The sequence below is a fragment of the Cebidichthys violaceus genome, unplaced genomic scaffold (genome assembly GCF_023349555.1).
Source record: "Cebidichthys violaceus isolate CVI_PGR_0920_01 unplaced genomic scaffold, fCebVio1.0.p SCAF_10, whole genome shotgun sequence".
Taxonomy (NCBI): Eukaryota; Metazoa; Chordata; class Actinopteri; order Perciformes; family Stichaeidae; genus Cebidichthys; species Cebidichthys violaceus.
Genome location: NW_027176263.1, coordinates 10362844 through 10387096, shown reverse-complemented (window position 1 = coordinate 10387096; position 24253 = coordinate 10362844). Strand labels below are relative to the sequence as shown.

Genomic DNA, 24253 nt, shown 5'->3' with positions numbered 1-24253 from the left:
TCTGCTTCCTACATCAAAACACATTTGGTGCTGCACTCCTGGCTAATACGTGATCGTTTACCACCGACAATAACCACTTTGTCTCGTTTGCTTCTCATTTATTAGTATCTGAGCTACCTGGTGGATTCTCTGTATGTTTCGTATGTGTGATCATAATGCACCTCCAATGCAGTTAAACCTGTAGCTTGAGTTTTGCCACTATTCATTTACAAACTGACCACTCACGTATTTCAAAAGGCACACTGTGTAGTTTTAAGTGGAAACAAACACGGGTTCACTGTAAATAAACAACATTTTTGACAAGTACCGACACAGTGGACATTTTAAATTACAGACTACGAAGCCACCAATGATGACTTGGCCCACAACATGTCCCCATATCTTTCCTTCTTCTTCTACCTCTCTCCAATTTATGTAAAATGATATGCAACAGGCCACTGGGAAATCATTTCACTTGTGGCTGTCAACAATGGACGGTAATTACACATGACCTGCAAGGTGTGAGGTGGCACAGTCTGAGTGAGTGAGTGAGTGAGTGAGTGAGTGAGTGAGTGAGGGAGGAAAAGAGAAAGAGACAGTTTGAAGGTAGAGTTTTCATTATAAACAGCCATGGTTTTGTTCATGTTTTTAAGCTTTTTACAAAAATGCATTGCGTGCATCTTGAAGGATTAACACACATGTTGAATGCATGTCCTACCTCATAAAGCAAAGCCTTTGTTTTGAAATGCTCTAAGCCCTGCACTGTTTACATTGGCTTTCAGTCTTCTACTATTTTAGTGCAGTTTTGCTACTTTTAGAGCACATTACTTCCACCAACTGTAAACACCATCCATAGCTGACAGAAATGTGCATCATGTCATCCCGCCATCATGGCGTGCATGTGCATTCTTGTAAACACAAACCAAAAAGACATGTTGTAAATAATAAATTGTCATAATACACTGCTCTATGGCCTCTGCACTGGTGAATAAGGCCCAACGTGTTTTAGTAAAGCTCAAGAAACTTTTAGCATCTATGCCAGGGGGCACTGAAGCTCATGGAGGTCCAACACTTTACTTTTATGTTGTTGTTGTTGTTTTTACCAATCTGCATCTGTTGCGTCCAAACTTATCCTACCAAAAGTCCAGTGTTTCCCATGTTAACACCTTTCAAAAGTTGTCCGGTCAAAAATATATTTCAGCTAATGTGATCCTTGTTCCTTCTCCACAAGGACAGTTTAGCTGTAATTTTAAGTCCTGTCCCTGCTTAAATGCTCATTGGTGCTACCGGACACCCAAACAGAAACCAGCATTCTTGTGATGCAAGAGTATTATTGCTTTCTTACAGATGTCTGTAAACATCTGTAATACAGATTAGGTATACTAGTAAAGGTTCAAGTTTATCCCTCCATGCTACAGCCATAACGACATGCATCTGCTTATTTTCACCACATCAATAGATTTCTGGAACCCCATTTGATGCCATTTTGTAGACGTAACAACGTATCCCATAACAAGTGTGTGTGGGAAAGTTGGAGAGGAGACATTAAACACCGTCCCTGAAAGTCAGTCCCAGTCTGGCCCCATCACCGCGATGTCAGGGCCTAGACCGCCCCACTCAGGGACCTCTCACTCATTCTATTGCATTCCTGATTGTCATGGGAGATTAGCTGACCTTAGGACCAGGGGGGAGCTTGTATTACTCACCTTGACCATGCCCTCTCTGCTCTGCAGCTTTCCAATCAGAACTGGCGCCAAGCTCCCATTCCCCAGCAACCACACATGGAGGTCACGGTTCTCTGAAACATCTGCTTGAGACAAATAGCTACTGGAGGGTTGGCCCACGGAGACAGGATGAGAGGGTCTGCATAACGGAGAGAGAGAGAGAGAGAGAGAGAGAGAGAGAGAGAGAGAGAGAGAAGGTACAGTTGGTGAACAGGACAGGCCTAGAGAGTGGAGAGCCCCGGGGCACAGGAACAGTCCTCCAGGCAGCCCTTGTGCAAAGCACCACAAGAGAGGAAACATAGTCATAATGATAGAATATCACACTGAGCAACGCTCGCAGAGAGACAAAGTAAAAAGTAAAACACAGGACGCAAATACATTTCTTTTTTTTTTTCAATTGCTATAATCATCAAATATCAGTTTTATTTTGGGAGATTTAGGCATTGAAACTTTTTACCCAAACCAAACAGGCCTAGAATTTTAATAACATCAACTACCGTTGAATATCTTTTCACGGTCCAACCCCCTGACTCTCTTTGATCATGCATGCATCACATGCTCACTCTTGAGAATTTCTGGTGTAGTACTTTCTGATTACGGTCTTAGTGTATGTCTTACCTTCAGTTCACCTCAAAACTTTCAGAAAACATGCTTGTATAAGGAAGCAGAGAGAGAAAGGCAGAGAAGGGGGAGAGAGAGATGGTGATCATGTTTTAAACATGAGTGGGTTTTGTTGCCTGTGTTTTGCTCTCAGCCATAATTAAATTCTTAATTAGCAAGCCCTCTAGAAGAAATACATGAAGATGGAATTCAATTTAGAGACCTAACTCGTTGGGCCAACAGTAAAGGAATAAAGAGAGGGGAAGGAGGCAAACCCAGAAGCGACAAATGAGCACACTGTTTTATCTTTTGCTCGCTGTGTTAATGCGGCTTCTGCAAACATATCTGTAGCTACAATATCCCGATGAAGATCTCAGTGAACCACTGCCGCCCCTATCGCCTCCATCTACACTAGCCCGAAGAGGGATGGAAGACAGACTGAGGGGATGTCATTATTTATTACTTATTGTGCAAGCTGAGGATATGACATTACAGTGCTGACTGGATGGACTAATTGTGGTGCACCAGGCCAAACTTCATAGACATGGTTTATGGGAAAACTTAGTTTTTTTTCAACCTGGACCCTATTTTACCATGTACGTGTACGTCCACTAAAAGTGCTTGATTTTGCCTCTGACAGATTCAGATTGTTGTTATGTCAGACAACAATCTGGAAAGGATCCTACAGAGACATAAAACACATTTTACATGATCCGGTCTGTTTGTCTGAGAGAGGAGTGCCGGGAAGAGTTTATTATGTTGGAGAACAGAACATGTGAATGAGGCCTATCTCTCAAAATACGGTCCAGGTTGAAAAATACAGAAGTTTCCGTTTTAGTTAACTTCATCAGAAAACCTGAGGCAAAAAAAAAAGAAGTAGTCAGTAGTCAGGTAAAGTGCTACACTTAAAATACATTCATCGCATCCACCCTGTCGTACACATTTCATGATCCAGATCATCTCCCTCCTCAACCATCAGACTTAACCATGCCCTGCTGGACCGGGAAACCATCAAACTCTACCCACAGGCTGGCCTGATACCTTTAACTCATCGAAGAGGGAAATAGAGAATCCATTTTTTAATATGTCTGCTAAAGTCTTTAGTCATGCCTGGTCTCTCCCTGTGCCTGTCTGGCCGACCCCAGAACAGCTGTGACATGGCTGTGAGGCTCCGAGGAGGAGTCTGGATTTTCCGCAGCCCTTTGATGTGTCAGCCGTGTGTTGGCGGCACACCTCTGTGCAATATTGAACTGTGATGCAATAAAGATAGATAAGGGCGAAGAACTGCCAGGGGCTAATTGAATATGCTCTGCCCTGCACGGTATTCCTTGGCTCTAGGTCCTCAATTCCCCCCTTGAAATTGCAGATGTGTTGTGTGTTTGTGTGGGTGGGTGTGAGAGTGTGAGAGTGTGCGTGGGTGTTGGTGTGAGTGAGTGGTTTTGTGCAGCCTTCGTGCGATTGTACTACCTAGAAGTGTGTGTTTGCAGGTGTCCCAGTCAAAGTGAGTTCAAGTGCAATGAGCAAATCAATGACTCCAACTCTTCTTTTGACCTGCTTTTTTTCTAAAAAAATAAACTGATACACACTAAAAACACTACAAATAGATGCATTTATTTAGAAAAATCCTCACTCCGGTCAGAATGTCCAGCTCCATGAACTGATGGTTAGACAGGTCAACCCACAGGCAATCCAGTGAACAAAGAGGCAAGCTGACAAATTTGCTCGCGGTCCGACCTTCGCGGGCACGACAGAGCTCCGCTGATCTGGAAGTACGCAGCCAGCATCTTGGGAGATCGTAGGCCTCACGGCCGATAGAGTGGAGCTGAGAGTGAGGGGGATGATTGTGCAGTCAGATCAGCTCTGCGGAGGCGAGGGTTTAGAGGCTTTAACGTGTACGCAGCACATGTAATCCCCAAGCCCCAGGGTAGGGCTGCGTGCCAGAAGGATTCTCAGCAGCGCTGCCATTCTGACGAAGACTGAGAAAAGATGTTTTATGATAAACATGTTCACTTGTTTAATTCTAGGATGTCTTCTTCTTACTCTCCCCAAAGTCATAGAGAATCAGAGTTCTGATGTTTACTTTCAGCTATATCATAAAATGCCCCTAGAGGCGCAGTTTGTCTGCTTGCATCTCAACCAATGATTGGGTTTGCTTTGATTCATCAAACAAAATCAGCAGAGTGTGCGTGAAGATCGTGGTCTAACCACAGTATGCAGCTCTGCATGACAACCCCATTATCTCATTAACTTATCATATACTATACAAAATATCGGGGGTACTGGATTACCAATTCTTAATTTCCTCAACAAAAACTGCAAACTCTGATCCCCAGAACAAGAAGATGAGGATATTGGGCTTATTGAAGTTTACTGCGTTCTGTGTTCTCCGCCTCCTCTTCCTCCTGTCTCTACCCTTCCCTTCCCTTAGTTCACACCTCCCAGAGGGAGGCTGAGGAAACCACGCATCAGCACTGCCGCATTGTGCAGGAAAAAAGCAGACAGAAAAAGGCTCTTTGCAGAATATTGCTGTTTCGTTAGACATAAGCCTGTTAAGAGGATTTTTTGTGTGCAGAATCTGAGACAAAAAAAGACAATCTGTTACTACATGCCTTCGTTAAACTTGGTCTTAAGAAATATCAGCATTAGGATGAAGGTATAGCATTGATGCCCATATCAAAAATAAATATCACAGCTTTGACCTCGAGTCAATCGGCCCTCCAGGCCACATTCATTTCAACCTTGTTTTGTAACACTAAGTGAGAATTCGAGATGTTTGAGAGTGCTGCTTGAAATCCAGTGAATTCAACTTTTGTAAGTATGATTGCTAATTGGTGGAGTTGATAATTTGCTCTTCAAAGTAGCATTCATTCTCATCCTGTAATCATATAATTTCATTTCATATTCTTGAATTAATTTCCCCCTTTTCTGACTAAGCGGTTACTTCATGACATACTGCGAGCGACAGTCGATGGAACTCGTAATTTATGCAATCAGATACATGCGCGAGCTACTAAGAGAATGTGGATCTTCTAAGAGGTCCTCAGAGGAAATCAATCTTGTGAGAATGTGGAAAAAAGTGAACACAGAGAACGACTGATCAGATCAGATAGAATACGCATGGGTTAATGTTGTCTTTTTAATCTTAATAACTACAGCATCCATAAGTCACCCTGTGATTTTGAAGAAAATGGGTTGAACATGTACTGTATTCCCACATTGATATGCATGAACAAATGAACAGTCAGATTAAATCAGATTATTAGATTAAAGGCAACGTGTTATCAGGATTTCACGCGTTAGTGGAGATTCTTAAAGGCGGCGTGTGATGTGTGTGCTCATTCACCTCAAAAGGAGATGAGGGGGGGGGCTGTTTAGCCAATGGAAAATTACACCTCATAATGTCTTACAAGTGGCTATCGGAGCGAGAATAAATTAAATTTCAAGCATCTCAGCCACAGAAGCAACCGCCATGGTTCAGGGCATTAATTGTTTCTCTGCTATTCAATACGAGGTACTCATTTCAAACAGAAGCTCCTTTTTTCCAGAATTTATGTGTTTCATGTGAAGTACCTGTCAGCCAGGAGACTGCCTTGAGACAATCTTATTCATGCCATCACCTGTCTACTACATTTCTCTGAGCGCTTGCCTTGTGCGCCGCCAGCTTGACATGCTACAGGGAGTCCACGATATCTCCCCTCTATTAGGAACCCGACTTTAACATGGGGAGCAGCTCCGTGCTGACATGCAGAGCAGATTGATGGCTTGTGTGCTACTTTTAAACACACAATTTTCTGTTGGTTTGAGGGGGTTAATTATATCTAGGTCACTGTTTTTTGAGGAGATCTTAGGATGTGTACCAACCGACACAAGCAGGGGAAAAGCTGCATATAAGCAAGAACACAAACACTTAAAAAAAGCATTTGCATGCGCAGACAACAGACAGACACGCACACACACACACACACACACACACACACACACACACACACACACACGCATGTACAAACAGAAATACACACACTGAATCCACAAATACTACATTCAGAAGCCTCCAGAGCAACTAAGCCACTGGATGCCTGGAAACTAGGTCATCTAAAGCCCTAAATGCAATCTTTTTTTCAAATTCCAAGTAATTCTTTTAATCTTCATCATCTTGTATTTGCATTCCTATTTGCATTAAATACTAAAGAATATGTTTAGCAGTGTTACAAGCAAACACTATCCCAGATTACAGTCTGAGCAGAGCTGGTGGCCATGCAGCATCGTACACGTGTGACCGAACATTCTGACCTTGCAAAAATCGGATCAAAACGTGACCAGCAAAGGGTGCAGCTCAAGATTACAATGTACAGTACTGCCCGTGGTAAATAAAGAGCATGTAGTGAAAGGCATAAATCTACATCATCCTCCAATTACTGCAAATAATCCTAAAATATAGTACAAAGAGGCAAAGACAGGTAATTGCAGATGGTTTGATATGTTACTTTATGCTATTTGGATGATTCTTATAGGACCCCTAAACACCTCAAACCGATCTTTCCACATGGTCAAACAGAACAATCAGAGGTGACATCCTTGGTAATTCCCCCTGTGGCCTCTAAAATCTCACCCCCACCATGGTCAGCTAATTAGGTCATTCTCAGCGGGGGTTGTTAATATAACGCTTGAGACTGTCATGTAGTGCAGGCTTAATATTTAAGAAAAATCTGCATTCATTCTGAACCTGCAAATCCAGATGTGAGACATATTCTCCAGCATTCATAAAATGCTTTACATTGTACTGACTTCCTCCCTGTGGCATGTTGCCCTTCTGAGCAAACTGGATAAATGAATGTATTGTATGGTCTCTGCTGTATGACTAGCATTGTCCTTTTGGGATAAATGTGTGGTGCTGTTGTTGCTCAAGTACACAATAAAAACACATTTTTCATTTGTTCTTTGTGAGCTATTGCCATGTTCCTGCACTGATTCCACTTTGATAAATCCAAGTACATTTCTCAAACTTGCCAAATGAATTCACATTCTGATTAATGAAAGTCAGTACTTTTTGGTTCACTTGAGTCATTTTAAAAGAAAGTCTCCCGACTTGCAAGCAAGCGATTTTTAGACATTAGAGTAATGAGTACAAGGATCTGTCCTTTAGGGTAGCAAGACACCACAATTCTGGACTGTACCTGATCAAAATAGAAACCATTTATAAAACTTGCACTGATAGCAAATGCCCTCACCCATCAAATTGTGTGAGAGGACCATGTCAAAATACATTAATTGTAGTGTTGCTGATGGTGGTTGAAGAAAGATTATGTGTTAACTTTGAAACACAAAAAGTTTCTGATAAAAAATACAGATTGTATTTGGTAATCCTTTTCACCAAGTAATTATCTGACGTTTCAAGAAAGTCAATCTGTGGTGCAGTTTGTCACAAGTCCAAACCTAATCAGAACATAGGTCATTACTGTCGGAGATCACTTTAAGCACAACCTGTTTTGGTTATTCTGAGACACTAGACCGATAGCGAGGAGCTTCCTGTGCTTGGGGAACTAATTGCTAAAATACTAGAATTAGCCATTAGCCACATTAAGTGTGTTCTCACTATAAAAAACAGGCCCAGTGTGCCAAGGAGCAAATGTCCAAACTCTGTGAAAGTGCTTAACTGGCATGAACACCAAAGAAGGTTAATCGGGAGTGCAGACAAATCATTGTCTTGCCTTTAACCACAGTTTGGTTCACAAAAAAAACAAACTTGAAGCACGATTCAGCCATCAGAGACGTTTAAGCATTTAACTTCACAGCGACAGTGGCCGTTTCCCAAATTCGGATCGCCACCTTCATCAGCTGGAACATCATTATGCAGATACTGTTCTGAATTCCTATCTGTGATTTTCAGACGCACCCTGGAGTGTTGCATTATTAGGCTGCTGCTCCGATTTATTCTCACTGATGCTGTAGATCAGTCTAAATGATGCCTTTCATTTCATGGGTTGTTTGGAATGATGCATGTGAGCGATCTATAATTGAGATGTTCAGCCCCTCCCAAGTGCCCCCCCTCTGACATTTACTAGGGTCCCGATGAAAAAGAGAATTTGCATATCAAACACTGGTTAACCCATTCTACCGGGAAATACTTCTCTGTTGATTGTTTATTATTTCTCGGATCATGATTATTTGAAATGAATAAGGAATGTTTACAGCACGAGTGTAGATGACGTGAGGAGTTAGGAGGATGTGAGGTTTTCTGTTTTGAAAATGTTCCCTGAACAGTGTGATACACATGTTGGAAAGAGGTCCCTTCCTCCAATGTTTGAGTAAGAATTTAAAATCTACATCAGAATACACACAGAAAGCATAAATTTCGCAAAACATCTGATAATGTCAAATAGAATGTGTACGGGTCGGATTAGAGCAACATCAACAACAATGTCAATCTTTTTTTCTCTCTTACAGTTAGATGCCTCATCACATGTGGCAACACCCCCCTTTATTCCCCCATCACCACAACTAGCCTTCATAAATAATTAAAGATTTAATCTGTGATATTTTCAAAAGGTCAGAGGCACAACAAAGAGAGATAAATGCCAGTCCTTCCTCCGCAGGAGCACATTTCGGCAATCACTCCACACTGGCTTTATGTTTTCACCAGAAAGCTCCAACAGATATGATGATGTGTGTGTAGGGGGGTGGAGCGGAGGGAGGAAGAAGAGGCGGGGAGGCCACCACAACCAAACAATGTTGAATCTGCCATCTGCCTCATGAAATTTTCATGCTTTTGTCTGGGACTGGGCAGTGGAGATGTGAAGGGGAGCCGCTGTGTCCCCGACACCTGAGCTACTGTTCTCGCTGACAACCGGAAGAGGACACCGCCACTTAGCCGGCCACAGGTTCGGAGCAGGAGGCCACGTGCATTTTCATGCATAAATGTCTGCTTCATGCATTAAATGGATGTGGCCCTGATGGATTTCTTCTCCTGATGCATTATCAATGAGACCTGCTCTCTGCATCACAGCCCCAGCCCAGACAGAGAGGGCTCTATCATTCATTTCCCTCTTTAGCGCGCCTCTCCAACTAAGAACCAATGGAAATTTAAAGTGATGCCTCAAGGAGCAGTGAGGTGTCACTGAAGTGGTTTAGGGCTTTGTATGTTTTGCAAAGTTATATTGAAAGGTGCAAATAGAAATTAAAAGCAATTTCTGCTGCTTAATTTTGCCGCGTACATAATGTTTATCATCAAACTACAACTGATTGAAGTCGCACTGACCTTTTTCAAATCTCATCCTCTTTTTATTGTCTCCCTTTCTTGCGAGAGTTTTTATTGATATCATATTCATGTGCCATCCACTTTGTTAGTGCAGCTGACTCATCCACTTGTTCTCTCCCTCAGATTTCAGCTCAGAGCTGAAGGTTTTATCTCGTCATGCCACCCTGGAAGTAAAATGTTAGACTTCACTGGAGCAAAAGTTTCCCTACACTTTGATGGTGTGAAGGTAGCCTTAGTCTCTCACACACACACGCTCACGCTTCATGACACAGTTGACTAGTATTCCCTTTGTGCTGTCTCCTCCATAAAACTGGAAGAGTGGGATGCTGTCAGACAGATATGAAAAGCTGATTGTGTTTATCTTGCAAACAGAGACTACAAGACTTTGTTTTGATTTGATGTTGTTTGTGCCTTTATAGTCAAACATGGCATCAAACTGGTAGAGGTTTTGTTTCAGGGATATGATGTAGATTTTCTTTTATAAATCGTTTTTATAATAATCTGCATTACTGTCCGCCTACCAGACCAGCACCTCTTCTCCACACATTTTCTCACTATTTCATGTAAAATCTCACTTCACTCTGAAACCTAATTATCTTTCCCATCTTCTTTTATTATTATCCCTTTCTGTCTGCAAACTGCTTCTTGCTACTGTCTTCTTTTGTACTCATTTCAAGGTGTTTCGTGACTACAGAGTGTATGGTGGTAGGTAAGAACAACAAGGAGACAGAAAAGTTGTCGGGGATGCACGCTGTGGGCCAGACTGTAAAGAAGACGCAGCGACACCTCACCAGCAGTGCGTCCTGTTGTTCCTGTTCTCTTCACACAGTCCCTCTCGCATTCTCTACGTAGTCCTCACGCACTCTTTTTCACTCGGTGCTTGGTATTCGTCATTCTAGCCATCTATCTAGTGTTCTCGAGTGATAAGCGATAGCATTAATTAAACATAATATGTGTCACAGTGCCTGTAAGTCCTCACCTGCTCTCTGTGGGTGTTTAATTGTCAGAGGTTGTGTCGGGTGTCTTCCGTTTGTAGCTCTCACTGTTTATAACCTCTATTTTGCCTTTGAGTAGGTATGTTTCTGTCAGGCAGCAAACAATCCTTGGCAGGCCCAAAACAGCCAACCTTTCCATTAAACATTCATGAACTGCAATGCAGCGGCACCAATGCAGAAAGGTCACTCAAGAATGATCGGGTTAGTCGGGTATAGCCCCGCGTATCAACACGCCTGTCTATAATAAATAAATACATTCCCCACAGACCTGCACCTGGTGGCCCGGTCGTTTCATAATAGAAAAAGAATATCCCAATGTGCACATTGGTATTGAAGCAAATGATGCGGCACTGCCAAATATAAGCCACAAACTCCCATCCTACACCTGTGTTTTTTTGAATGAGTTCATCGATTGTACCATATAGAAAGGGCAGTTCACCCACAACAGAACTTATTTTTTCTTTTAGGCAGAGAGGGATCTATAAGTCTGTTGTTTTAGGGCCGCTAAACCTGCACAACTATGTTATTCTCAAAGCACCTGCAAAGGCTGAAATGCACCTCTGACTGTGAATCCCTGCAAATACCGTCTCGGTGCTCCTGTGCTATTAACACGCATTTAAATTAGGTAATATACATACATTTGGCCTTTGTATGCAAATGAGCCCCATTTCAAAAACGTTCCAATTTACAAAGATCGGCGCTAATATCCACGCACAGTTACTGTGAAATTATTAGCTTCTTCATAGAGTGGACAGTGACAGAAGTGCATTTATTAAAAGTGTCACAGACAGACCTTTCAGTAATCAAGATTTCTCTCGGCCACGATTCGATTCCTTGCCTAAAATTTCAGGAATGCCTCTGCGCCCCGTTAGGACCTGTAGCTCGCTGTATGAAAATGTATTTTTTTTTCTCCAACATTGTTCTGCCTATACTGTGTTCTTGGCATAAAGGCAACAGTTATACTTTGCCCCACATTTATTGCAATCAGACATAAAAAAAGGGTAAATTGCACTCAGGTGCAAAACTTTATGGGTGTGTCTACGCTGTAATATTATCATTAGCACAATATCTTTTGTGAATGGGACCTTGACGTTGGGCAGATAGCTGTTGCAAGTGATGCACACTTCATGATGCTATCAGCGGCATAAAATCTGTGTTTTGCGGCAATCAAAAGTCCCAAAAATATGCATTTGTAAATTTCAATATTGTTTAGTCTTTCCAAATGCAATGACACAATCAGTAGAAATAAGTAACAAAGCCTTGTGGAGAATAGTTTCTTCTTTCTACTCAGAGCTTAGAAGCTTGCAGACATGATTTGGTAAGAAAGTAGTTCTCAATAAAAAGATCACAATGAGGTCTGTGGGTTACTATGAGTAACCATGTCATCGTATTTGAACAGAGACATGCATGACGACTTTTTCTAATTTAATTCTGTAGTGCTTTGAGCGCCAAAAATGGCATATCACATCGGGAGGAAGTTTTTCTGATTATACCAGACTCCTCCAAGTCACAATGCTGAAGTGCGTAATTATGTTCAGCGGATGATGGTGAATGATGGTTACAGGCATTTAATGAACTGACAGGACTTTTACAGTGCATGGCCTACATAGAAATGTCTCTGTGTGCATTTCTCCCAACTATAGCTCTTTGTTGGTTGTTCCTTTGCTCACACAACCTCACCTGCAAGGCTCTCAGTGGGTTGAGTAATTACGTAAGCACAAATGTGCACCAGATACAAATGGTATTGTGCCAGCATCAGCCCTTTGGCCTTGCATCTGCTTGAAAACAGTCTGTTTAAGGGCAGTTCTCTTAAGCACACTGAGGTGGTGCTGTAAAGACAGTCTAAAGTTTAAATTGTTATTCACTTTGCATAGTGTCATTGCAGCATTAACCTTATCATTTTATTTTCGGTAGTTGTGGGGTGTTTTAAAGCACACGGATGTAACTCGGGCCATTAGAGAGTAATCACAGGGGATCTGATTTAATGGTCTGGGAAGGGCTGCTTGAAGGGCCAGCAAAACAAATCGCATTACACCTCAATTAACACCAGGGAGGCCTCTGGAGTCCGGTTTCATCCTCAGCAATAAAACTCTGTCTCTCTCCCTAACGCACTGTCTGCATGCAAATAATCTACATAATGTACATCTGATGAGATGAGAGCAAGACCAAACTAAGACTACAGACTTAACTGTGCATGTATGATCGCTGGCGTGAGCAGTACAGTCCCTCTCTGACCCCGCTCATCTCACTTGGTTAATCATGAAATGTTGCATCTGGCCGCAGAGCTGATAAGTCCGACCTGTCAAGCAGCCGGTGTCCCCACCACGAGACAAGGACAGTCCCATAGGGTGCCCACTGTACAGCTCAGGGCCAATTACCCCACCTGCTCCAGGACTGCAGCTCAGGGGTGTCACTTCATGCTAATACCACTCCCATAATTGCTGTTGTTTCCCCAGTTAGAGGGTTATGGAAATGAGATCTTAGCGGGATTTAAAAGCCCCGCAAATTAGATCATGTACCTGGTTGGCTTTGTTCGGATCGTTGGATTCAAGAGTAGGAATTACTGAAAAGAAACACTGCCAACTACTAGTACTAAAGAGCACTTTAAAAGGAGACTGGGAATATTTGGTGACATATTTATCCAATTATATGATAAATTGAGCTTAATTATACCTGTTGATGCTTAGTTTTGCAGCTACAGTACCTCAAAAGCAATGTTTAATTTGTGTGAGGGAAAAAACATCAAAAATAGCTTACTGTGTAAAATTAAATCGTCTTGTCAAATTTAGCCTTTTAATGTGACTGCAATCACCATCTAAAACAGCTACATTGTTGTACTCAGGGAAGACTACAAAACAGTAAAGAAAGAAAGAAAACACACACACAACAGTAGGAAGAGCACTCACTATTTCATTACCTGCTTTCGTTATCGCCGTCACTATCTGTATTTCACACTGGTTAAGCAGGGTGCTGGGATAACGTGACTTGCTGTCATTTCACAGTCAATTCCAGAGGCTGCATCCCACTCCGCTTCTCTTTGCCGATACTTCCCTCCGGACATTGTATGAGGGGTTCTGAAAGAAAGGGACAAATCAAGGTCAGAGAGAAATTATAGATGCTAAGGGCCAAGACCTAGACTCTATTATGTCCATCATGACAATACATGACATCGTTATTATTGCTGGAGTGGTTCGCTATTGGACAGGTTGTGCAAAAGAAGAAAAAAATTATCTGCACAAGGCTTGGTCTCACATGAGCTGCTCTCTGAAATTGCCTTGCAAATTAAATGTACAGATGTTCAATAATTAAAGTAGAAGCTTTGTGTTCAGCGGCACAGTGTAGTACCAATCGTATCAGTACAAGAGCTACATCCAAAAAAGATGTTCTGAGTGGGAATGCATCCTTCATTCGGCTGCCCCCGACTCCAGTGACTAATCGTTCAGCCCTGTGCTTCAGCTGGCTTTTGCCTCCAAACATATTAGTGAGGATGATGATGAGTGACATGGACTTTTGCAGCTCACCCCAATTAGCGAGCCATCCTTGTTCCCTCTCAACATTTGCTATAGGAAGAGGGTTGACACATGCCCATCAGTCACCCACCTCTCCTTTTCCCCTCCCTCCGCCTGCATGCAACCCTTCTCGCTTGCCTCCAGACTCACGGGCCTGTTGCCACCAGTGTCACAGCCAGCCTCCATCATTCTCAGTGTCCCTTTTCTCCTCTTCAACTGCAGACTGAGACTCAGCACAGCAAGTCCAACCACTTCCTTTCAACACTGGAAAATATTTTTGTTCATCAGATTGTTTGCAAATGTTTCTGCGGATATGATTCAATCTTCTCTTATCGTTGAATAGGTCATTTCTATGGTTTCCTGCTCCCAAAAACAAGGACGGACTAAGAAAGCCTCATGTTAGTGGCATGAAAATAGTTAACATCAATTGATCAGTGCAAGAAGTATAAGTGCACAATATTTTATAGCTTCAACCATAAAGTATGTCACCCACGGTGATAACATGACCAGACACACAGTCGAAATGCAATTTCTCAGGTCTGAGAACAAGCAGGGCATTACTCAATAAAATTGTGAGGATTCAGCACCTCGGCTTTAAGCAGCAAAGCAACGCAAGATTGTGCAAAAGATCACTGGTGTGAGTCTGTTCTACTGTAGGTGTGACGTGAACCATTGTAAACCCCTGAGGAGTGGTGCAGGGCTTGATATGAAGCTTTTGCCCAAACTCATAGCGCCAATAATTAGCCAAGCAGGACTAATTCTGCCATCCGGCTGCTAACAGCTTGCGTTAACTATCTCTCCTCTTGCTGATCTGTTGATCTGTTGTTTACAATGTTGCATTATCAGGACTAGGGAGCATTAATGGCGATCTCCCAATCGCATATTTTTTACTGATTTTCAGCCCCTAATAAAGATCAAATTCATTTTTACTTGCTTGATTGCACAACTGCATGAGGTATTCCAGTTGCCCGAACACCGAGTTTACTCACCCCGGGCAAGCGGGCAAGGAGGCAATGGGAGAAGTGTTAATGTTGAGCTCTGAGTGATGTGATCAGAGGGAGTTGAATGTTGTGTTTTTTATTATTTATGGCGTAGTTGAAATTCAAAGCTGTGCAGAAAACTTCTCTACCTATTTCAAACTGGTAGACTTAATTCATACATTAATAGTAACCAGTCCAATCCCTGCTGGGTTTCTTTGAAGAACATGCCAGACATTTGAGGAATACTGTGTTAAATGCCTCCATTTGTGTTATTGATCTTTTTTTTCACAGGGTTAAAGTGATCCATTCATTTCCTTCTTTGCTCTTGGAGTTTCCTGTATTGACCTGTACTTCTCTGGACTCTTCCAAAGTGAGAGTATTACTGAGAGTGAAGTGAACTGTAGACATTGGAAAGTCCATAGATTAGCAGCAGCATCAAAGAACACAGAGGCCTTTAGTTTCATGCCTGTGTTAAATCCCCCCAAAAACCTGAATATACTTCTATAAGACTATGCTGCTTTTAAAGGAAATGAGAGGATGATGATGTCATTGGCCTTTATTGAGGCCCATCCTACCGATAAGACATTCATCCATCTCCACATTTAAAAAATTGCCATGATTACTTGTTTGCAAGCGTTCACCCGCAGTTTGCAGTATAGCCATTGCATTTTCACACAATTTTAGGAAAACAAGAGACACGAGTGTCAAGCTCTCGCCACGTGTTGCCTCACAGGCCAGGAATCAAACCCACAGTGCAGCAACAAGGAGTCAAAGCTCCGCATGGCTGATAAGGCTTATTAACATTCCTCTCCAACTCAAGCTGGAAGAATAACAAATATTGAATGTGACTTTTAAATACAGTAACTGTGATATTCCCATCTGAGCACTGGCAGCGTGTTGTAAATGAGTGGAACAGCAGTGTGTCGTAATGTGGATTGATACTCTCATAATAACTGTGCTCGACTAAGCAGGCTTTAAAAAAAACAAAAAAAGCCCCTTCAGCTATCTGTCTTGCTCTTTTGATTTCTTTCATTTTTCGTTCTAATGCAAATTTGATTGTATGGCAGACCAGCTGAAATCATCCATGGTAGTGAATGAATACACATAACATTTGCTGTGCATGCTTTATCATTGCTTCAGATTTTTGCATAATATTTAAAGTGTTACTCTATTTTCATATTTTAGTCAAGGCTTGCTGAACACAAAGTGGTGTTTTACAAAATGAAAAGCTATCTTCCTACCTGTTCCACTGAGAAAGTGTGATTATTTCATCCTAGCTTACTTTCAGAAGACATGCATTGATTTCAAATGTGTTTAATCTACTTTTGGACAACAACATCAAAACAAATCAATATTTCAAACAAAAAGGTACTGAGACAATCAGCACCCTTTATCATCAGCCCCTCTCGGCCGGCTACAAAGCTCAAAGAAACATTTTACATTTCACTCAAATTCATGTCATTTAAATAGACCCTTTCAACATAAAGGAAGAACAATGCCCCAAACACCCTTTTAACAATGAATTGAAATGTATGCCACTAAAATTCAGAGGTGCTCTCGGTCTAATTCATGTCCTTTAAAAAGACCTTTTCACCACAAAGTAAACACAAAGCCTAAAACATCCTTTTAACAATAAGTTGAAACGTATGCCACTAAAATTCAATCGGCCTTCCTCATCAATATCAGATTGAACACTTGTTAATTCAAATAATGGGAAACAAATGGAATGTGAAACATTCATATACCCATCAGTGTTAATTTCGAACACTATGTTCTTCAACGACTTCTCTTTCCATGACTGCACTGGGTGATGACGAAAATGGTACCATCGGCATTAAACACTAACTGTGACTATATCAACACAAAACTGACAAGACTCAAATGTGGTTTAAAAAATAATTTTATTTCTGTTGACAAAAAAGCAGCAGTGCTGCACCTGTGCAGCATCAGGAGTAACTTGCTTACTTACTTACAGAAGTTACCAATAACACCCATCGATAATGGACATTGTTAATGTTATAAGCTCTCTACTCTACATTGTTCCTATTTCTTACTTTTTCCAAGATTGTGTATGAAATATTTGCTAAAGACTCATTAATCAAACAAATTGTAATATATGTGCAGTACCTGCACTCACAAGAACAATGCTGAGTTGTAACTAACACCTCCCTCCATATATCCTTATTTATTACTTTTCTTGACAGCCCAGCTTCTACAAAACTCCTTTCTTTTACAGCAGGAAAAAGTCTGTCTGGGGGATCTCATCAGCCGTGTGTCCACATAGACAACATTTTCTCCACCCTATCCTGAACACGGCAAACTCCCATTTATCCTCGCGGACACGTTTGCCCAGCGTGACAATGACTTCAGAACGGCCCGTTGTGGAAAGAGAGACCATCCGTTAAAATCATCCCATGACTGTCCATACATCAACCGCCCTGGAGAGGAGCTCGCTTCCAGGAGGCACTGCCTTCTTCCTGGCTGTCCAACTTCCTATCTGGATGGCTGACTGACGACATCAAGGAGATTTAGTGCAAGGTCTCAGAGGGCCTGGTCGGGACAATCCCCCGTATATGGGAAACTGTAATTACAGCTGGGTGGGAGGCTCGCTGGGAGTCTGCAGCCTTGCAGAGACTCAATGTGATAGGCCGATAGATTCCTGGGTGCCTGGGACATATAGGTTGTCTCAGTTGTCAGAGCAGAAATAGAACCACAGATTCTGGCAAATTTGACTTCAGAGGTGGCGATTTAAGCTGTCTGCTTTGTGACACCACTCTACCTAGATGGGAATATTGAGACTTTGAGTTCACATTCTGACTTATGTATAAGCTATACAACATTAATAACACTTCAGCAACACCCATTTTACTTAGTAGTAATGTCTATAGAGCTAGGAGTGGATAACTCAGGGGGAAAGAATGGATATAAAATGCAGGACATACCCCAAGAAGATATTCCATCTAGCCCCTCAGTGACTCCTTCACGATATCTGCAGGACTTAATTTGGGTCAACAAAGACATTTAAGTGCCAACATGACCTACAGAGACACAGAAATGTACAGCAGGGACCACATGGCCTCTGGTTATGTCTGCAGCATCATTCATTTCCAAGTCTTCTTGCTTCATCCTTATTTTCCACCATCTTCCTGTTTCACCCGACAACTCTGTCAGTCTCCTTCTCTCTCATTCTGCTGCTCCCTCTCACGTTAACCTTTCAAGCCACAATCTCACTTTCTCCCACTCTCTCTATAAATATCTTTCTCCGAGTCTGTCTTCCCCCCATATCCCGCTTGCTTTTGAACAGAACAGGGGAATCTTCCATCCCCTGTGGATGTGAACACCCACTCAAGGTTAGGAGTACTGCAGCTGCAGGAGCTAACAGACCTGGGTTGCTACTGTCATGCAGGACTAAATGAAGACATTTGTACAGTCCACATCAATAATGTGTCAAAACCATGCTGTCAAAACACTCACTTATCTGCTATTAAAAATAAAGCCAAATTGAATTTTACAGTCTATAAGATTCTAATACAATACCATGTTTCAGTGTGTCCTTTATTCCTCAGAAATAATACAGCCAAACACAATTAAAGTTTTAGACCCTATTTAGCTGAGTGAAACAACACATTCTGTATTATTATCCTCGAAAAAAACAAGGAACAACAATGCAGCCATTTTATGCATCAACCTGTTAGAATTCTCTCATTTCTTTTGGTGGTTCTAGTGGTTCGTGCAGAACTATACATAGACACGCTTTCAACTCTCCCTCTTAGCAGCCGACACAAACAAACACACGACCGTATCGCCGCACATAACAACACGCCCCTCAAACATCCAAATGTAAGGAATTTCAGCTTATTCTACTTGTAAGGCTCACATGATGAATCTGTCTGCAGAGGGCTTAAACATAAAATGTAAATGTAAAACAGCACCGTGGATACAAAATTCAATACTCCTTTTTCTTAATGCTGTCTGATGTGGATATTAAAATGAGGTCAGCCAGACCTAACGAAGAAATTACACGATTTAATGGCACCCCAGGGGAAGTTTAAATATAGCCCTGCATTACAACTGGCCTCAAACTGCACCACATGGCATGAGTTCATCCATAAACACTTAAATGCTGGACAGTGTCACAGAGGTACTACAGTGAGCCAATGCTACGTGTCACTGAAGACCTGTCCATCTGCTTCAGCAAACGTATCTGCTTATATATAATATTTCAAAACATGGTGGGGTGGAGGAAGTGTGATTGTAGGCTGAAGTGCTGTCCCCTGCACTGCCACTAGGTGGAGGGACAACCCATGTCTCTTGTGGGCTATTCATCAAAGTCTTTATTGTGTGAGCTTTCTGGACCCTACAAGTTGTTTTATGAATATACACAACCATATTTTGACTTCAATAAAGATCCAAACACAAAAATAAATTCATGACGCCCATGACTTCAGGACAAACAAATACTTAATTGTATTGTGAATATAAGTCAATTAAAAACATACAAGCGGATCAAATATGGATTAGTATTGAGTATGTATTTAAAGAAAGCACATTTTACTTGACATTCACATGAAAGCAATGTAGATGGAGACATCCCACTGGGCGCCGTGGGCAGCTTATTCCCTATATACACCATTTCCCCATTCATCTGTATTCAAGGTGGGAATTCTCTTTCATAGAGGCTTCAAAATAATTTTTCCCATCACATCTTAAAAAGGGAAACTGTATCTAATAATCCTAAATGCAGAGAAGAGAAGTCAGGGTGAGACATAAAAGGATCAGACCTGTTAGGAAATTAAAACATCAATCAATATCCAACAGGAAGCAGAGAAATGAAGTCCAATCTTCAGTCCCATTTAGAAACATGAAAGACGCTTGCTGAAGTGTAAAATGAAGAATTTCCCTGTGGAGATGAGGCTAATTTTGCAATCCTCAAAGATTGATCAACTTTAGTAAAACTCACAATGACAGTTAGTTCAACCGCAAGATAAAGTATGACTAAAAGTTCAATGCTGGAAACTTGAAATTCCAAATCATAATTGTGGAAATGTGAAAAGAAAAATGAACAGAAGAATTAACAATGAACAACATTTGTGAAGCCAAAAGGAACAGTACCATCCAGATTGACATAGCTAATAAAGCCTGACAGATGTAGGCTACATCTGGTCCCTCTGTTAGAAAGCAATCCTGTGGTGAAGGCAGGGAGGCACCAGCCGATGTGACAGCTCCATTCAATAATCTAAGCTGATGTAAGAGGAGGTGAGAGCTGCGGGTACCTTTAATTTACTAAGACTGCGGTATGCTAGCCTCCGTGCAATCATTCTCGCTGTAACAGTTGGATACAAGCCGACTACTCCGAATTCACAATATGTCGTTTTCTCTCTGCTTCACTGAGACTGTAATACCCACGATCTCCGAGCGCTCTTCTGTCAGCCTATCAAGTTTACCCTCATGCAAGTGTCAGCCTGCTTTCCCCCTTTGCTCCTTGACAAGGGTCCTGAGTTAGTAGACAACACCAACCCTCATCAGTTAGTGTGAAGTCAGGGCACCTCTGAAGTGCAGATGACACGTGTCATCCCACAGGGCCGATTGTTTTCAGTCAAAACATCACACAATGCATTCAAAGAAGGCCTGATTCTACTGACTTTGCAATTCAAATGAAGACTTAAGAGCTCTAGACACACGTCGGAGACAGCAGATTTTCTGATTGTGGTGGGTTGGGAAAGGAGGAAGTGATGTTTGTCAAATGGTGACTGGTTGTGTAGAATAGAGTCCTGTTCTGTACCTATAGTGATACATGATTTGTCCTAAAAGGACTTGGAGGTGGAGGATATTGGACAGACTGTGAAATGTCCCATGTGGAAGTTCTTCATTCCTATGTGCTCCGTGTCCAAACACACACCAGCAGAAGTAGAGAGCAGACACTGTCATCACAAACACGTCCTAATCTCACTGTATGATGTTCAGACATGCACTTGCATTCCAAACTCCAAGCTCACCGTAACATTATCACTTGGACTATCTGCTTGTTTTATTCTGCTTGTGCACGCCCACCAAGAGACTAGCTCTCCAAAACTGTAACAGGTCACTGTTGATATGTAAAGAAAAACCCTTGTTGCACTTACTGTCACAATCCTCTGCATATTTCAATTTACTGTGTACCCACAAACCAAGTGCACCACAAGACCACTGAGTAGGCGTTGACCTTTACCTGAAAAACAATGTCTTTGTGTTTGCCCAGAAGAGAAAATCTCAACAACGCAGGCGGACAGTAAATTGTCAACAGCCTGCATGCAGAAGTAAGTTTACCGGTCTATTTTGATTTGACCCATGCCAATAGCAGTGTGTCTGATTTATGACACTTCAGTAAATCATCAACCAGAAAGACTAACTGCAGCGACTGCAAATTGGAGCACACCTTCCTGCTCTTTATGACTCTGTGGAAACAATGCCACAGTAGCTGTATCATTACACTGAGCTGGACTGTTACACATTACTGCTCAGAGCTGTAGCCTCAAACATAATCTATAAAACGTTACATAAAATGCTCTTATTACTTACCGTACATTGAGGAGAGCAGTTCAGCACCGTGAGCATGACTTCAAGCGCCCGTGATAGTCGTCATTGGCCTTCCCTGGTCGTCCATGAGCCAGACAGAACCACTCTCTCAGCTCCAGATGTAGCTGAGCTTGACCTGAGAATGCATAAAGGCAAGTTCTGTATCAAGAACAAGACAAGTGCCACATTATGTCACTGTGTATTACTACATAGCTCAATTGTCAGCAAATCTATATCAAATTAGGTGTATAATTAATTTCCGTCTGAACTATGTAATCTGAATGCCAGTGCAGATGTTTAAACAATCTTTAATGTGACTGTGAGGATTAGTATTATTTTGTAGTCAGATTACTGTGTGCATTACACCATGCACACTGATGATGTATTTTGGTGTATACTGCTACTGTATCAACACTGGACTGGCCATTCTCAAAGATAAGATAAGGCTACAATAAATGACATCCTCAAACAAATCACGAGAGCAGTACATATTTCGACACTCTCCACCCATGTATTATTTAGTTGGCTGACCTAAAATATGGGGAAACAATGACAAAACAAACTTTTATGCAGTAAAAGTACATACATCTCAGTGTAAACATATTCAATTAGATATTAAGATTTTCACAATCTTAAGTATGTAATTGCAAAATGTCGCCTACTTAAACTATCAAAGGGAAAAGTACTTATGCAGTACAATGGGTCCTGCGGGTTCTATGGTGCTATAGTATAGAATAGAATTGGTAATACTGATGAATTAACTGTAGGAGGTATTTTTAGCTATATTATATACCGTTTAGTAGCTGTACTAGAACACATCATATTTTATAAGATCCTGATGTTTTGTAAGTACAGTAGCATAGTATAGTATGCAGTATGTATAGTGGAATTATAAAGTTGCATTACAAAAAACATAGTATAGTTTATACACTTCCTATTCATAAATAAATATCAATAAATAAATATGTTCATATATAAATGTATTTAAAAAAAAAAAGAATAATGAAAAACTCAATCTACATAATAAGTTTAGCAAGTTTCATTTATGGATGTATGTACTTATGACTTCTGGTGACTAGTAGTTCTTTTGATTTCCAATGTTGAATGCACTTATTGTAAGTCGCTTTGGATAAAAGCGTCTGCTAAATGACTGTACTGTAATGTAATGTAATGGATAAAAGGAGAAGAGAGAGTGTTGGCACATTTACAGGATATCGAAACAATACGTGAAGTGTGACCTTTTTTTTTTGGAGAAGCAAGGTTCAAACACAGCAACAATGCATAAGAGGCTGAACCGAGGCAGCAGAAGGAGGAAGTCACCTTTGTAAGTTCAGTGAAGCACACCTGACAGTCCGGCCGCCGCCGCTGTGCGTTCAGGAACATGGCAATAACTGCGTCTAACAGCAACGTGCCGCATCTGAGCCTGAATGGACTGAAATGCGACGATATCAAGAGAAATGGCTTTCACAACAGGAGAGAGGTACGTCCGTCAGCGGCAGGATTTACATGTATTTGTGAGCCATTTAGTTAGTGCACCTGCTTTAAGGCTCCCGCATGGAGTCAGGTACTTCATCATTTTGTGGGAGAGATAGTCTCGAATCTGAGCAAATGTTGAGTTAATCGGTGCTTTTTACCTGAACCGACCTCTGTGACGTAGGCAGACTTAGTAGACGTTATTCACCAATCACATAAAACAACACAACTGTCCTCATCATTCACAGAAACGTCTGACGGTATCAATAACTTGAGGTTAGGTGAGTCGTGATATTAATGCGTAACGTTAGTTATCTGAAGTTATGTATACACACAGTTGCATGTTTCCGTATTTTAAACTAGCGTTAACTGTCATGTGATTTGCATTCTGTTGCTCTTTTTACAAAAGGACTTCACAGTTACTAAGCAGGACAAAGTAAACAGCAATAAATGAACGAACGACCGCGCCCTGAAATTCTTCCCATTTACAAAAACAGGTTTTCTTGCCGGTCGGCTGGATATGTGAGGTGCCGATACTGTGTTTTCATTTACATTTTTTTAACAGGTGTTCCGTCTCTACTGGTTTTTAAACCTACTGGTTTCCCTTCCATGCGCAGCAGCTGTTTTCTGCCTCTGTCGCCAGATTCGTCACACATTCACAAACATATTGCTGGAGATCTATAAACCACATCTCATATCCATTGCAGGGATACCAGTTGTATAAGTGAGCACTACATCACAGCCAAGAATGAAAAAACATATTGAAGAAAATATGTTTAAGGAAAGATCGCAGCCACCTGGATTCGAACTCTGTCAAGCAAAATAGTAATCATTCCTAAGACGGTCACGCTACGCGATCTGCCGCTTGCTCTTATAGATGCGTCAGTCATTCACTTATTTATTCAGTCAGTCATACCTCATTAGTGTCCAGGAAACGTTTTGGTTTAAGGTGATCTGAAACAACTGGTTACCTTGAGCGTCTCTTGGATCACTTCCAAACATATTTATCAATGCTTTTTCGCGAGGCTTCGGCCAAACACCACCGACGCAATTTGACCAAAAAAAAATTACTTTTGTCACGATTATACAGTGATGATCGCACTGTGAAAATACACTAAATAATTGCGAACTCTTGTCTCAGAATTCAACTTACTTTGTTGACAATTTCTTTGCCACGGTCGGT

The 24253-nt window shown here is 41.5% G+C and overlaps 1 protein-coding gene across 1 annotated transcript in view; it reads left to right on the top strand.

Annotated features, from left to right (window-relative positions):
• Positions 1-22912: 22912 nt before the first annotated feature.
• sptlc3 (serine palmitoyltransferase, long chain base subunit 3) overlaps positions 22913-24253 on the top strand; it is a 28199-nt gene continuing 26858 nt past the window's right edge. The window contains exon 1 of the mRNA XM_068724936.1: positions 22913-23077. Coding sequence (XP_068581037.1) covers positions 22979-23077 — 99 coding nt within the window. The 5' untranslated portion in view covers positions 22913-22978. The remainder of the gene's footprint in view (positions 23078-24253) is intronic.